This window comes from Nelumbo nucifera, chromosome 6, assembly GCF_055504915.1.
Source record: "Nelumbo nucifera cultivar China Antique chromosome 6, China Antique-T2T, whole genome shotgun sequence".
NCBI classification, from domain to species: domain Eukaryota; kingdom Viridiplantae; phylum Streptophyta; class Magnoliopsida; order Proteales; family Nelumbonaceae; genus Nelumbo; species Nelumbo nucifera.
Window position 1 is genome coordinate 41370309 of NC_142654.1, and position 17123 is coordinate 41387431.

The following is a 17123-nucleotide window of genomic DNA, read 5'->3' on the forward strand; positions in this document are numbered from 1 at the left end:
TATTCATCTCCTCTATGTTGTTTGCCGCCCAAGAAAGATCTATTGTAAGCCATAACTCATAATAAACCATAGTCATTTCTAACACTTGTTTTTCTGAATTTTGTACCAAAAGAACAAAAAAAAAAAAAAAAACGTCAACAAACAAATACTAATGAAACATAGGATTAATATATGTAGTGAAAGATGAGTTAAGATCTAAAACCGAGAAATTCTATGAGGTTTTAAGGGATGGGAAGAAGGTTGGGTTGGTCCCAATCCGAGCCCAACCCAACCCGAAATTGACTTCGGGCTGGGTTAGGGTTGAAGGAATTTTGTTAGGGTTAGGGTGGGGGTTTAGAACTTAGGGTTTAGGCTAGGATTGGTCTCAACCTGACCTAACCTGGCCCGACTTGCAGTCCTAAATATTTCCACTTTTCATCTTCATTAACAAGTCTACTTAATACAATTATAATTCGGAGAAACTTGTTTAAGTTAGCTACAAACTTAACACACCATTAATAATCTCAATGAATTTATTATCATCAAAACACATAGAATCAACATCCACTACTACCCTACAAAAAATAAGCATCTTAATTCACAACCATGATTGGAATCTAACTCCTCTCAAGCATATTCATCCTGATTATGTTATAGATTTGATAAAAGCCACCCCTATGCCTAAAAACCACCAACCTCTTTGACACATGGGATTGAGGTGACACAGGGTTGAAATATCAATATGATATGTCCGATGTGGGGCATATCATATCGGTATCGTTAGTGTCCGGTATAGGATACACTACGATTGGAGATATATCCTACCAGTCGTGCGTACCAGGCCGATATGGGTGTGTATTGGTCTGTATCGCACTGTATCAACCGATACATATTGATACAGATTGATATAGAACGATACGCTACTTGTGAGACGTGAATGCACATACTATTCTAAAAAAAAAGTTGGAATTATTCAAACTTGCATCAAGAGTTGGGAGATCTTAACATTTACGCCTCTATGCCACCACACCACTCCGCCTTTTGTGTTTATGAATAAATGAATATAGCTTTTATTTCTTTATTACTTAAATGCAATTCAAATAAATAGTATATATATTACAGTTAATCCCAATTCAAAATTTAAAAATTAATATTTAAAATCAGTATTTTATAAAATAATAGAAATAAATAATATATCAAATCCATATTTATATCAAAACATTATTTGAATCTCAAAAATTTATAAAAATATAATATTAATTTGAAAATAATTATTTTAATACTTAAAATTTATAAATTTGAACATGATATATATATTAATTTACATTACATAAAATCATATTTATTATTTATAAAATAAAGAAATTGTTTACAAAATATTCAAGAATATAATCTTAAATTGGACCTATCAAATCTACTAATCTACATTTATAACAAAAAAAAGATTTTTAATTAAAAAAAAATAGGAATAAAAATATAATAATGGATTAATCATTTTAAAAGTAAAAAATTGTGAATTTGCATATGATATGTATCTTAGAAATTTTAATAGATTTTATATATTTTAAGATGAGATTACACATTTTATAAATTATTAATGGACATTTTAACTTACATAGAGAATTTAATATTTGGTTGACCTTTTTGTTAATGTAATAAAGTAAAAATAGTAAAATCGAAAATAATTGATATAATAATTAAAATATAATATGAAAATATATTTTGCATTTTGGACTCTTGATTGATACATTATCAATAAAATTGTATGATATCTATGCATCATATTATATTAATTATAATACATTTTTTTCATATTCACCATTAAAATATACATTTTCTATGTATTTATACATTATTTATGATTATTTGACCTTAAATTTAATATTATTAATGCATTACAAAATTTGTATGTGTTACCCTAGTGTATTCATATTTTTTGTTTGTATCCATGCGTTTCCAAAGCGTATCCATATCCAAGTTGTCCGATATGATCCTCGATACCGATACTTTAATCCTTGGGCAACACCAATAATAGAAAACATTAAGAAAAATTCTTGATCAATACCCTAAACTTTAGGGGTTGTGTCAAGTCAGTCACTGACGTGTCTCAACAGTATTTGAACTTTCAGAATGTGTCTAATAGGTCCCTATCCATTAATAGATGTTATCGAATAAGTGAAATGAAATACCCATCAGGTGTCATATCATTTTCTTTATCTGCTAGTTCCGCATAAACCAATCTAAACAAAACTCCTTCTGTTTAAATCTTGATTCTAGTAAACAAAACTATGGTGCCCCACCTTTTGCCGATGATACGGTGGATGATGAGGTTATTGATACTGAATGGTTCTTTCTTATGTCCATGACACAGTCATTTATCAACAGTGTTAGGATATAGAATGCATAAATAATACATTAATAGACTGAATGAGATGGAAATCGACTCCCTATTAAGATTCAAGGTTCATCGATCTACCAATCCACTGAGTAGAAAAAGGAAATGAAAACAACACAAACTGGGTGGCTAAATAGTAATCAGCCAAGAAGGAAACTAATGAAAAACCAAATAAAGAAAATGGTTCTCTCTAAATATCCAGTAGATTGAAATTGATGACGAAACTAGGTAGGTGTTGAAGGTTTCACCGGAAATGGTTCAGTGGAAGCCTCATAACTAGTTCCGATCACTTCCTCCCACTAAGATCCTGGTTCCTCCACTGCTAAACACAAGGACAAATGAAACAAAAAATAAAAAAAAAAGAAAGAAGTACATACAAGTTTGATCATTGATCATTCATGTATTTAATTTTTGGACAACATGATACTAAGTTTGATTTGTAAATTGTAATAAAATATTGATATAATAGACCATTCATCTATGCTCCTACCCTTCTATCTAACCATTTCTAGCCTTCCCTTAATTCCTCCTCTTCCCCTTTTGCGTGGCCTGTCAGCAAGCCCAACAAACTGTGATTTGGTATTTTCTCATTTGGTTCATAGTAGATTTAGCCGCCAAAAGCTGACATGCCAAAAAGACATGAAAAGCTCAAAATAGGTGATTTTCGGGAAGTTCCAAATGGAGCTTTTGCATTTTTTTTTCTATTCGTCTTTGCACGGAAACACACCTTAATCAAACGGGCTTTATGCTGCTTAGATCTTAATGCAAAAGCTTAATACATCTTTTGACTCTCAGAGCTACCAGAAGATCTTCCTAAACAGACTTGCCAAATGACCCCTTGAATTTTTGATACTTTATTGGTGATGGTTCTAATTCTCTCAATCATATATTTTTGTGCAACAATAATACAAGTTTATGTATATCTTTTCCCGATTGGATTAAAACATTTGATCTCTTCCCAACTCTAACTCTCCTTTAGCAAGAAAAAAAATCTGACCTTTTTGCTTGAAAATTCAAATGCCTTGCAATAGTAGGCCTTTGATGAATGTACAAATTGATCACTGGAAATCGATCAAATTGATCACAGTTGCGGTGGTAGGGCCTCCACTCACTTTCCAAGCTGCAGTCAACCATGCAGTCGGAGAAGATGTGCGAGGGCAACCCTGGAGTAGCTCCAATGGCCATTCTTGTTCGATCTTCCAACTGAGTTTTTCTGTACTCTCCTCCAGAAGGCCTATGCACCTATTCTAGCTTTATTTATAGTGGTGGCATGGGTAGAAGGAAAAGTGAAGTCTAAAGCTGAAGCGTTATGCAAATTGGTATCTTGGATCTCTCGTGACGGTTTAGTTTTAAGGTAAAAGACAATGAATAATATATTCTTTTGAAGGGTAATTTTGATATTTTTAAAAGTTTTAAATGACAGATGTCATTATCTAATATAGATAATTGACGGATTATAAAGGATAAAAACCATTAGATAGTTTTTTGTAAGTTTAGGTAATGCAACAGCACATTTTGAAGTTTGGTAACTGACTTGAGACAATTCCTAAATATAAGGATCATGAAATTTTTCAAAACATTATTGTAGGATACGGATGAATCATGAGCTCGGGCTGGGCTCGAGCCGGTCTCGGGCCTAGTTTTTATAGGCTATGAACAGTATTAAGGACTTCCCGGGCCCGGCCAAGTCCGCACCCCATGCCCGGGTCCAGGGTCCGGGTGCGGGCCAGGGCCTGACACACTCTATGTTCAGTCGCCAAGTGGGTTGGTGCCAGAGGCGGTTAATAAAGCCGACCGTGTATTTTAACTCTTGCGTAGCAAAGCCTACTCCCCTTACAAGTTACAAGCAAGTAACTGCTCTCTCTCTCGTCATTCTAACGAACAAGGCAACTGCACGAAAATTCGCGCCATCAGATCGCCGACGAGCCTAGATTCGGAACCATGGGGTTTCATGGTATGACGTTCTTCTGCTCTCGATCTCTAAACCCTAGAATTTTCTTCTTCTTGTACGACTTTCGATCAATCTAATCTTCGCATTTCTTCAGGTGAAAAAGGTCGGCCCAGCAAAAGGCATAAATCTTCATCCAAGGTTCTTCGCCTTTCCTTTTCTGTTCGTACAGTCTTTCTTTCTCTGATTTTGAATGATTCTAAGATTATTCGATTTATAGGAGGATCACCGGAACGCATTTGTTGAAGACGAAGATGCTTATTATGGAGAAGATTTCGACGAAGATAGTCGTGATGGTATTTTGCTCATTTTCGATTTCAAGTTTTAATTTTTCTTTTAGCAGCACTTTAATTGATTTTGGGTGAATTGAATGGACGATCAAACGCGAAAAAGAAACAAAAAAGAGGGATTTCACTAAGCTAGAACTGAAGCCTGATCATGCTAATCGTCCATTATGGGCTTGCGCCGATGGTCGGATCTTTCTTGAAACGTTCTCGCCCTTGTACAAACAAGCTTATGATTTTCTCATCGCCATTGCCGAGCCTGTTTGCAGGTAATAATTATTCGTGTTCGTCGTAGTCTTTACAAAGCTACCAATTAAGTTTCGTAATACGTCGTAATACTCAACTCAAAAATGCCCTATTCCTGCTATTTGCAGTTAGCTTCTCTTATCATATATCCCAATTCTTCTCTATGAGGAGCCATATCATCTGTTTATTTGAGTTGTACTTCATATGACCCTTTTGTATATATTTGTGGTGCAAAGGCCGGAATCAATGCATGAATACAACCTTACACCCCACTCACTGTATGCTGCCGTATCGGTTGGACTAGAGACAGAAACTGTTATCACTGTCTTAAATAAATTGTCGAAAACAAAGCTCCCCAAGGAGATGATTGATTTCATTCATGCTTCTACTGCCAATTATGGAAAAGTAAAGCTCGTGCTGAAGAAGAACCGATACTTTGTAGAGTCCCCATTCCCAGAGGCAAGAACGGCATTCCATATTAGTGATTTTCTGTTGTATACAATTAAAGGGAGTTTTTGGTCCAAATGTGATTTTCTTATATACATATATATATTTGCATATGCAGGTGCTGAAGACATTGCTTCGAGACGATGTTATATCTCGAGCGAGAATTTCATCTGAGGTTTGGTGATTAAGCTTTTTTCCTTATTTATTTATTTTTTTCTTTTTTCTTTTTGAAATGGTGTCTATTTCTATATGACATATTATCTTCATCATCCTTCCAGAAGATATTTGTTTTTTTATTATGTTAGTTATTTTTTGATTCTAGGGAATTAGTTTGATGGGAATGTTTCAACACCAAAGGGTTTCAATTGTTCAATTGTTCACTACTATATGAGCGATATCTGTTTTTCATTTTATTTTAAGAAAAAGGGAACTTTAGAGATTGTGTCAGATGCCAAACAGAAGATATATACGCAAAGGGATGTATAATGATTACAGAAGAGCTACTGACTAACAGCTCCACCAATGCCAAATACTACTACTCAACCATAGATTACATGTACAAGTGAGAATGCAGGTTCAAGTCTGAGAGCAGCCACTTTGTGCAAAATAAATGCCAATGGTTAGGCCTGTATCCAGTTCATTCCCAAGACCACGGAGAGAGACCGGGGTTTCTGTATTGGTTAGTTATAGGTTGATATTTCACAATGTTTCTGATGCAAAGTAAATGCTGAAGGTAGAGAGAGAGGGAGGGAGGGAGGAAGAGGTTTCTTTTTTCCAATATATATGCATTCTCATTGAGTTTATGTAGTTTTTGGAGAAGCTTTTTTATTCCAAGTATTCATGCATTCTTTCTTTATGTGGGAAGTTAAAACCTTGTACTCTTTCCTTTTTAGGGTTCACATGGCAGTGATGCATTTACTGTGAGCAAAACAATGGGTGAAATAGAAGGTAGTCATGATGAGCTGCTGAATGGAGTTGAGTTGGCAGCTGCAGCTGAGGAAAAAGAAACACATTCATTTGAAATTGACCCTGCTCAGGTAAACTATTCCTGTTGACTGGTGTTCTGTTTATGACTATGAAGAACTATATGTGAATTGATTCTTAATGTCAGGTTGAGAATGTGAAGCAACGTTGCTTGCCTAATGCACTAAATTATCCTATGTTGGAGGAGTATGACTTTAGAAATGATACGGTGAGCAACATTTCTCATATACTCCTTTTTTATGCTTCTTTGCATTGGTGTTCAGAAATGAAACTTAAAATGGTATGTGCAATCAGTTAAATGTTGTATGGAAGAGGAAGTTAGTTAACATATTAATGAATGATTTTTAGATCCTTTATGTTACCTGATCTTCAAAATTTTGCATTAGTTAAACGTTTTCTAAGGTTGCAGGTTAATCCAGATCTTAACATGGAACTGAAGCCTCAAGCACAACCACGGCCTTACCAGGAAAAGAGTCTTAGTAAAATGTTTGGAAATGGTAAGTTTCCTTCTTTTTTGGTTATATGTAGCTCATCCTTGTGAGTATTGAACTAGTGAGCTGGGCTCTATAAAAATGCTTTCAGGTCAAGTATATGTAAGTTACTTTAGTGCATTTAACATTGGTAATTCATAGATTATTGAGTACTTCTAAAGAAAGTACTTGCAGTCAGCAATTTTTTATGTCTGCTCTGTATGTGTTCTATTCAATTGTACTATTAGAATGTTTTGCCACCTGTACACCTGTTACAATGTTTTGATATGTTGAGCAACCATCCTGCATAAACTGTGCATGCGAATAAATTTTAAAATTGTTATCGTTTGATTTAGTAATTTTTCAAATATTTTCTCTCTTGATTCCATGCTTCTGAGTTGTAGGGTGAGCATGCACTTTTTCAATAATAGTATGCGAACCATGGTTTCATTACAAGGTTATAACAGCTCTAAATTGCAGGTAGAGCGAGGTCTGGGATTATTGTTCTACCTTGTGGTGCTGGAAAGTCTCTAGTTGGTGTTTCTGCAGCATGTCGAATAAGAAAGAGTTGCCTTTGCTTAGCAACAAATGCTGTCTCTGTAGATCAATGGGCTTTCCAGTTCAAGTTGTGGTCTACCATACGAGATGAACAAATCTGCCGTTTCACATCTGACAGCAAAGAAAGATTTCGTGGTAATGCTGGTGTGGTTGTGACCACATACAACATGGTTGCCTTTGGTGGTAAACGATCTGAAGAGTCTGAAAAGATCATTGAGGAAATAAGAAATAGAGAATGGGGATTGCTTCTTATGGATGAGGTAATTATATAAAAGGCATGATTGCCTTGGCATTATGCATTCTTGCAGCAATCAGTTTCTTATTGGATGATATTTCTATGTTTTCATGCTTTGTTTCTGCAGGTTCATGTGGTTCCTGCACACATGTTCAGAAAAGTTATCAGTATCACCAAGTCTCATTGCAAACTTGGGCTCACTGGTCTGTGATGGACTCGGATTAATTTGAACATCATGCTATCTTAACTCTTTCTTTTCTGATTTGCTTGGCTTTCAATGACAGCAACTCTTGTGAGAGAGGATGAACGCATAACAGATTTGAACTTCCTTATTGGTCCTAAGTTGTATGAAGCTAACTGGTTGGATTTGGTAAAGGGGGGATTCATTGCAAATGTTCAGTGTGCTGAAGTATGGTGTCCAATGACAAAGGAGTTCTTTGCTGAATATTTAAAAAAGGAAAATTCCAAGAAAAAACAGGTTTATTGTTTGTCTTTAATCCGGTATCTTTTCCTTCCTTTTGCTTTGAAGAATAACATTACTTTTATCCAATAAAAGCCTCTTATTTTGATGAATTAACAATACATTAGTTCTTATGTTTCCATGAATTATTAATCATGAAATGTTTTTACCTCTTGATGGTTTAAGTTTGTGCATTTCCAAAATCTGATAATGTTCACCTCCTAGTTTAAAATCACAATGTTTTAACCAATTGATCTAATACACTTGGTTTCATATAGATGGAGAACACAAACAGGGGAGATGGAGAGTTTCTACCAGTGATGAGATGGAAAGGGGAGTTGGAGACCGAAGCAAAAAAGTTTTGTTCAAAGAAGGAAGGAAGAGTGGATTAGCTGTGCTAAAGGTCAGAGAAGACAAAAAAGCCACCATATTCTTACTAGGAGAAGGTGAGAAGCTATTTTCTGGCTAAAAGGGTTCATTGATGGAACAGTTCATTTTGTATAAACAAGGTTGGAAAGTTCTTTGGGGTTATTGGGAAAGAAATACGAAGTAGAGATGATAAATAATATGAAAGGTTGGTCCAAAGAAGGAAGGAAGAGTGGATTAGCTGTGCTAAAGGTCAGAGAAGACAAAAGAGCCACCATATTCTTAGTAGGAGAAGGTGAGAAGCTATTTTCTCGCTAAAAGGGTTCATTGATGGAACAGTTTATTTTGTATAAACAAGGTTGGAAAGTTCTTTGGGGTTATTGGGAAAGAAATACAAAGTAGAGATGATAAAGAATATGAAAGGTTAGTTCAATACTATAACAGAATGTTTTGGTGATAACAGAAGATAGTTGACTTGCATTCCAGAGGGCATGGAGAGAAGAGGTTGGAGGTTATTTGCAGATAAGTTACAGGAGTTTTTGATGAGGTTGGAAGAAAATCAGTGGAAGTGCAAAATCCTTGTGTATAGACGGGTATGTATCAGCAATGAAAGAGAGATGATTGACTCTGTGTGGAATAGGGAGGAATCATAGGGAGAAAGGTTTTGGGGCTTGAGTCCAAAAGTACATGTGGCTAGTTCAACCAAATGCCAGAAGGTGATGATGGCTGAGTAGAAAGAAGTATGGAGGAGGCAGATGTTCATTCTCACAGCAGCAAGAGATGTTATAGATTGGGGAAAAATCTTGTAGTGCATTTTGAAGAAACTCAGTCTTAAGGTCCCTGCTTTTATTATGCCTTTTTGATGATCAAAATGCAGTCCTAGATGTTGAAGAAGAGGGGTTTGATCTCTTGACTGTTGAGATGGTGGAGACCATGGATGACCTGGTGTTGATCGAAAGTTGGCACATGTCTTGTAACCAAATGGATGTTCCTCAAGGGAGTTTCTTACTAAAACTGATAGGGCTTCCTTTTAATCTTTGGAATGAAGATACTCTTGACAGAATTGTAAAGACCTTGGGTGGAGTTCTTATTAAGTTTAACCTTAAAGAGTCGCATGCAGTTAATCTTCAAGCGGTGGAGATGAAGCAAGGAAAAATCTGGAGTTCTTATTAAGTTTAACCTTAAAGAGTTGCATGCAGTTAATCTTCAAGTGATGGAGATGAAGCAAGGAAAAATCCCTCGAGCCATTTACTTGTTCTCAGATGGCTTATGGCTTAAGATTTGGTTCTTGATGGAAACTGAAGCATCACTGTGGAGTAAATGCTCGAAGGTTGAAGACTATGGAATCTTGGCAGGGTGGGTGACATGTGGAGAAGAGAGATTGGGGAAGGAAGTAATTTTGGAGGGACAAGTATTGAAGGTAACTGAAAAGCCTCTGAGTCTTTCCAATGAGGGTTCCACCCCAAAAGGAAAATAATTCAAAAACTTTTGAAAGTAGAGAAAGGGGAGTGGCTATTAAATCCTTTATAGAGGCTTTGAAAAATGGGGCAATGTCAGACCCTGGATGGGGACCACATAATAAAATGGAGTGACAAGGGACTATTAATTCAGAACTGGCTGGGAGAAGTATAAATCAATTAGGAGTGGGAGACTCTACTAGAGAAGAATTATTAACTGCTCTGCAAGGTGTATGGTTTGCAACTCAACTAGGGGTGGAACAACTAATGGTTGAAGGGGACTCCAAGGTGTAGTAATAAGCTGGCTGCAAAATCCAGAGTCATTAGTGTGGTGTCTGAGGAGTGAAGTAAAGAAGTTCGGGTAGCTGACAAGGAATATGTGTGTAAGAATACAATGGGTGGGGAGATCACCAAATGCTTTGGTTGATTGTCTAGCCAAGCAAGGGGCAGCTAGGGAACTTTTGTATTGGGCACAACTGTAACTTGATTTTGTTTTTCTTCTTTAGTGGAAGAGGTCGCAGCTTGCACCTCTCCAAGGGTTGCTTGTATTAGATTATCTTTGCTATTTAATAAAAGAATTTATTTACAAAAAAGGATGAATCAATTAGTTGAATCAAGCTAGGTGTTTGGATGATCGAACTGGAGCACGTAGGGACTTAAGTGGTTAGGTGAGTTGAATTTCAGGAAGTCTAAGAGGACTGACCAGAGACAATAAGTTACATCCATCATCCTCCTTAGTTGGTCCCTTAAAGAAGAACGACTCGAATAAGTCCTTGTTGTAGTAATGTTCAAGGGTGGATTCTCAATATTACCACTTTGGCCAGTCAGCCATGGATTTACCAAATCCCAGGTACTCCAGCGCTCGAGTGGAGGACAATAAAGAGGTTGATGGAGGTTGGGTAGACTGCAGTATTTCTGATGATGACTCTATTTTAGATATTGAGTCACTCATTGGCAGTGTGGGGGAAAATGGTAAGGTAGAAGGTGACAGGGGGGAGGTGTTTAGTGCTGCATTGCTCTTTGACAATTAAGGAACTAAGGGCATGACAACTTCTACTTTGGTTCCAACGAAAGAAGTCAATAACATCACTTTGTGCAAGAAAGTTGATAGGGATGAAATCTGAAGCCTGAATAGAGTAAAATCAGAAGCAAACCAAAACTATTAGCAGGATGTCCATAGGGGAATTGTTGAGGATATTCAGAGGCCTGTCAGAGAGACTCCAGGTGGGGATAAACGACAAAATAATAGGAATAATCAAAGAGCATTAATAGAGATGGGTGGATCTTTCCAACAAATCTCTATAATGGTAGGGAGAGTGTTACCAAACCAAATGAACAGGGAAGGATAACAGAGCCTTCGTTCCTAGTAGTTGCTTCTTCCAACCCTATTGTTCAGCTACTATTGTCATTTTGGTTTTGGATACTAACTCTTGCTTTGTGCCTATTAGCTTTTCTCCAAGTGCCCAACCTAATTTAAAGCCACAAGCCCATGTTGGAGCGGACCATGCATTAAATTTGAGGGAAGATGTGGAAGAGAGAAGGAAAGAATGTGGTGGTTGATGAGGAGAATGACAGAAGAATTTGGGAATTAATAGAGGTCCTGTTTGAAGAGTTAAGAGGAAAGAATTAGAAGGGGAAAGTAATTTAAAAGAAAATGAGGGAGGTAATTTGAGAGAGAGGGTGGTAGAAAAGGTGAAGGGAGAGATGGTGCTGTGGAGAGTAATAACAAAGATGAGGCTGTGGCAGATTTTGTTGGGAAGCTTGGCTGCAGTGTAAAGAACCCAAATGATATGAAACCTTAGGGAAAAATAAGGGTGAAGGGAAGGTGAGGAAAAGGAAGTTGGGTGAAGTTGAAATACTAAAGCTAGGTTTTGAAGAGATGAGGAATTTAGCACGAGAAGGGAAAGGATAAGAGAGAGAACTACCTCAATATTTTAAAATGCGTGGGAGGCGTATGCCTGGAGGCGGCGAGGCGCCCCCAAAACGCCCGGAGGCGCATGACAGAAGCATCCAGACCATTGAGGCATATGCCTCATGTACAGAAGGGTGGACAGAGGCACACACTTCCAGGGAGGCGTACGCCTCTGGCACGCCTTCAGAAAGAGGCTTACACCTCCAACGTGTGTCATTTTTATACATTTAACAGATAACTTGTTTTAAGTTTTTTATGTTCTAATTGGTGGGGCCACGATTATATCATGGCCCCCATTGTATACAATTATTTTTTAAGTGTAAAAGAGGGGGAAATATCCCTCTTTCAAACCCAAACTTTGGGGTTCGAAAGAGAGAACTGAGTCTGAAGTCTGAACTCTTTCTCTGTGAAACCTGTGTGAAGAACAAGTCTCTACTCAGCTTCAACTTTCAACCTGCAACTTCGAGTTTGAGCAATCTGGTCTGGTATGTGTTTTTTTTTTCTTTACCTTTCTTCTTCTTCTTCTTCTTCTTCTTCTTCTTTAACCTGCAACTTCGAGCAACCTGCAACTTCTTCTTCTTCTTCTTTTGCACTTTGCAATCTGCAACTTCTTCTTTCTTCTTCTTCGAGCAACCTGCAATTTCTTAGATGTGGTGATCTTATTTTTTTTATTCTATTTTCAATTACAATCGAAGAGAGGTTGCTGTTGGACCAACCGACCAACCTGGGCGGCTGTGAACCTGTGACAAAGCTGCAAGCCTGCAATGTTTCTTTTTTTTTTTTTTTGGGATCAATAAGCTTCAACGGTTAGTACTTAGTAGTTATGTTATTCATTTCTTTTGTTTCTTTGTTTCTTTTTTTTTTTTCTTGATTTTAGTAGTTTTGTTTCAGCCTTATTTAAAAGAGCTGCATGAATAAATTATGCCACACAGCCATGTTATGTAATCTATTGATTATGTTCTTCCTATTTTAGTGTTATATATGTTTTTATGCTTAAAATATCTATTTTTTTGTTAATATACTCACTATAATTATAAAAAATATATATATACTTGAGGCTTATGCCTCCCTGTGCTCAGGAGGCTTGCGCCTCCCTGTGCTCAGGAGGCTTGCGCCTCCCGCGTTCTGAACTACGTCTCACGCCTTCAGGTAGTGGAACGCCTCGTGTCACGCCTCCGCGTTTTAAAACACTGAACTACCTTTTTGCCTTCCTAATTTTCTGAGGTTGATGAGGGGAGAACTGAGGTTGAAGATGAGAGCAGTCTTAGAAATAAAGAAATTATTTTAGGTAGGGGTGACTCAATGGGCTTAGGAATTAATGGAGAGTAAGATTAAGGAATGGAATGTTCAACAATTTGGGAGGATTGAAGAAAGAAAGTAAATGATGATTGAAGAAAGTAAATGTTCAACAATTAATGAGATTCCATAGGAAGCTGCAATTTTTGAAGACTAAGATTAAGGAATGGAATGCTCAACAATTTGGGAGGATTGAAGAAAGAAAGTAAATGGTGATTTCTCAAATTGAAATGCTGGATGAGAAGGGAGGGGCACATTTGAGGAAAGGGATAAGGAAGCAAGAAGGGCTCTAAGGAAGCAGTTGGGAGATATCCTTTATAGAGAGGAAATTAGCTGGAGGCAAAAATCAAGGCATAAATGGGTTAAGGAGGGTGATAGAAGTACTAAGTTTTTCCATGCACTGGCTAATGGTAGAAAAAGGAAAAATTATACCTCAAGATTAGTGATGGATGGTGTAACAATCACATAGCAAACTGAGATAGCTAGGGCCTTTAAAGAGCATTTCAGATCCATTTATAGAAGGCCCTTGAATGATAGAGTATTAGAGTGTGGCTAGATGGCCTTAATTGGCCAAGGTTATCAAATGACCTCAAGGATTGGTTGGAGAAGAGTTTTGAGCTGGAGGAAATTAAGGTGGCTCCATTTTCTATGGACAGATCTAAAGCACCTAGGCTGGATGGGTTCACAATGGCATTTTATCAAGATTGTTGGGACATTTTGAAAGATGATTCGTAGGAAGTGTTCAATGAATTCTTTGGGGGGGGGGGAATAATAAATTCAGGCCTGAACTCAATTTTTATTGCTTTGGTGTCTAAGAAGTTTGATGCAACCCATCCTCGAGAGTTCAGGCCCATTAGCTTGGTGAACAATATATATAAAATAATAGCTAAGGTTCTATCCTTGAAGATTAAGTTAGTTCTCCCTATCATTATTTCACTTGATCAAAGTGCTTTTGTGAAGAATAGACAAATCATTGATCAAATCCTTATTATGAATGAGAGTGTGGAGGAGATGAAAAGAGGAAAAGGAAGACTTAGTTTGCAAATTGAATTTAGAAAAGGCTTATGATGTGGTGGACTGGTCTTTTTTTTTGATAAGTAAAAATTCTTTTATACTTTATTAAATCAGTAAAGATAAGCAATTGTTACAAGCTTTCCTACTAGAGGCACGAGGTGTAGCCTCACTCATAAAGAAAAGACAACGCAAGAACTATAATTGAGCCCAAAACAATTGATCCCTAGTTATTCCTTGCTTAGCTAATGAATCAGCAATAGCATTTAGCCTCCCTCCCCACCCATTGTATAATCAAGATCATTTGCTTTGTAAACCATTTGGATTTCTTCATTTTGTCTTGATAGCACCATATCATTGAATCCGGGCCTTTTAGCCAGCCCACCACCACTTTGGAGTCTCCTTCAATCACCAAGTTTTCCAAATTCATCTCTTTTGCAATCTGAACACCTTGTAGGACTACAAACATTTTAGCCCTTATAGAGTCTCCATTCCCCACCGGTCTTGAAGGCAAGATCAGTCCAACTGAGTTGTCTTCTCTTCTCTTTGTGTTGTGTCTGGTGTGTTTTTCATGTCTGCCCTGCTCTCTATTTATAACCTTAAAGAGACAACCTCCTAATCTAATTAGGAGTCTTCTGATCCAAATCTTTATTTGGATCTGAACTCTTTAAGTGATAAGGATAATCCCTTATCTTATCTGCTGTTAAAGATCTGCTTATTCCTAATCAAATTAAGAGTTTCCTGATCCAAATCTTTATTTGGATCTGGACTCTTTAAGTGGATAAGACTTGTCCTCTTATCCTTATCTATTGATCCAAACCCAGATGTGCCCCTATTTAATTAATCCAATTAACCCAGTTCGAAATGGGCTTTTAGGCCCATTAAGCTTTCAGGCTCACTTCCTTTTAATGTTGGATAGCTTGGTTCTCTTTATATGGCATGGGACCCTAACATTGATATACACATTAACCACATGGGTTCAACCTAGCCTCTGTTACAAGGCCTGGCCGAATTCATTGCTGAATACAGTGAACCTCTGAGTCCAACACCATGGGCTCTTAATGGGCCCAACATTTACACTAAATGGTCATTGGGTCCAGTCATCTTATGAAGGCCCAAGGACTGTGGGCAGATGCAAGATTAGCCCATCAGGTATAACCCTCAATGGTCTTACACTTAACTTCTTAGCCCTTAATGGTCAAACACTGCCCGGTAAGAGAGGACCTCTCCCTCGACTGCAAGGTACAGTGCTGCACTCTCCACTCAGATGGATCCAAGGAATTATAACCTTTTGCAAACATTTTGAAACCATAATATGTCTCTCCATATAAATATATTTTGTAGAAACAAATTTCAAACACATTTGAAATCTACTGCCGACAGTTTAGGTTTCCATCAGAGAGCATTTTCCCGATCATTCACTTTGTCCGACAAAGGGGCTGATCCTGTCACTATGATCACCCACTCAGATGAGTTCTCGGACTGTCCCAACATACCCAGGTTTTGACCCCCTCTAAGGATCTCATTGGTTGGCACATCAAAGACAACCCAATGCGACACCTAGTGTAGTATCATAATCGAGTTTAGGGGTCTGGTGTAACATTCTAATTTTGCCCATCTGTCTCCAAGGTCTAGGACAATATTGGAATTTTGGTTCAGTTCAAGGTTTCAAGAAAACCCACACTGCATGTACCTTAGGTCTCACCCTGACAGCTGAGACAAGTCACTCCAACCAACTTGGCGGCACATTAGTGTCAACATTGGTAGGATAAATCTCCCCAGATCTATCCAACAATTGTGAAGATTTTAAACTAACACGACTCTCGTGTGTGTCCAGTTTAAGGGTATTACACAGAAACATACCACAATAACATGAGTCAAATATGTACTTTATTCATTTACAACAAATGTTATAATGTACATCATGCTGATTAGAGCTAAGGGCATACATTGTCTAACAACTCCCACTTGCACTTAGGTCTAATCGGGTACAAGTCGGAGTCCCATACTTCCCACGTGTTTCTCAAACACTTTTGTGTTAGTAGCTTAGTCAATGGGTCTGCTACATTTTCCGCTGATGCTACCTTCTGAATCAGGACGTCCCTTCTTCCAAATATCTCTCGCATTTCATGGTACTTCCTTTCGATGTGTTTTGACTTCGAGTGGGCTCGTGGCTCCTTAGCCTGAGCAATGGCTCCAGTGTTGTCACATAACAGTGGAATGGGTGATGTGCTTGATGGAACTACTCCTAATTCCTGAATGAACTTGTTCATCCATACGACTTCTTTGGCAGCTTCACTTGCGGCAATGTATTCGGCTTCGATTGTGGAATCTGCAGTGGACCCTTGTTTGCTGCTTTTCCAGCTAACTGCACAGGACCCCATCATAAAGATGTATCCAGATGTAGGCTTTCTATCATCTGGGTCTGACTGAAAATCGACATCTATATACCCAAGGATTTGTAGTGAACTACCATTGAATAACAGACAAAACTCTTTTGTCCTTGAAGGTATTTCAGTATGTTTTTCACAGCGGTTCAATGTTCTTGTCCTAGGTTAGACTGGTATCTACTTACCACACTCACAGCCTGAGCAATGTCTGGTTGAGTGCACAGCATGACATACATGATGCTCTTTACGACAGAGGCATAGGGAACTTCTTTCATGCCCTCAATCTCCTTAGGTGTCTTGGGAGACATACCCTTGGAGAGAGTGACTCCATGCCTGAAAGGAACATTTCCTTTCTTAGAGTTTTTCATACTGTATCTCTTGACTATCTTGTTAATGTAAGTAGACTGGGATAATCCTATTATCCTTTTCGATCTATCTCTATAGAGTCGAAGGCCCAAGATATAAGAGGCTTCTCCAAGATCTTTTATGGAGAATTGCTGTGAAAGCCATATTTTCACTGTAGTCAACATTCCTACGTCATTCCCAATGAGTAGAATGTCGTCTACATACAGAACCAAGAACGTAACCTTATCTCCACTGGTCTTCCTGTAAACACAGGGCTCATCCGGATTATGCTCAAAGTCAAACTGTTTGACAGTAGAGTCAAATCGGATGTTCCAGTTTC

The 17123-nt window shown here is 37.7% G+C and overlaps 1 protein-coding gene across 1 annotated transcript in view; it reads left to right on the plus strand.

The window, feature by feature from the left end:
- The first annotated feature begins 4178 nt into the window (after nt 1-4178).
- The window catches only part of LOC104610652 (general transcription and DNA repair factor IIH helicase/translocase subunit XPB1), a 35837-nt gene continuing 22892 nt past the window's right edge, over nt 4179-17123 (plus strand). Inside the window, exons 1-12 of the mRNA XM_010277385.3 lie at nt 4179-4328; nt 4420-4463; nt 4543-4618; nt 4716-4875; nt 5089-5311; nt 5418-5474; nt 6193-6336; nt 6411-6491; nt 6693-6780; nt 7234-7571; nt 7674-7749; nt 7831-8024. Coding sequence (XP_010275687.1) covers nt 4316-4328; nt 4420-4463; nt 4543-4618; nt 4716-4875; nt 5089-5311; nt 5418-5474; nt 6193-6336; nt 6411-6491; nt 6693-6780; nt 7234-7571; nt 7674-7749; nt 7831-8024 — 1494 coding nt within the window. The 5' untranslated portion in view covers nt 4179-4315. The remainder of the gene's footprint in view (nt 4329-4419; nt 4464-4542; nt 4619-4715; nt 4876-5088; nt 5312-5417; nt 5475-6192; nt 6337-6410; nt 6492-6692; nt 6781-7233; nt 7572-7673; nt 7750-7830; nt 8025-17123) is intronic.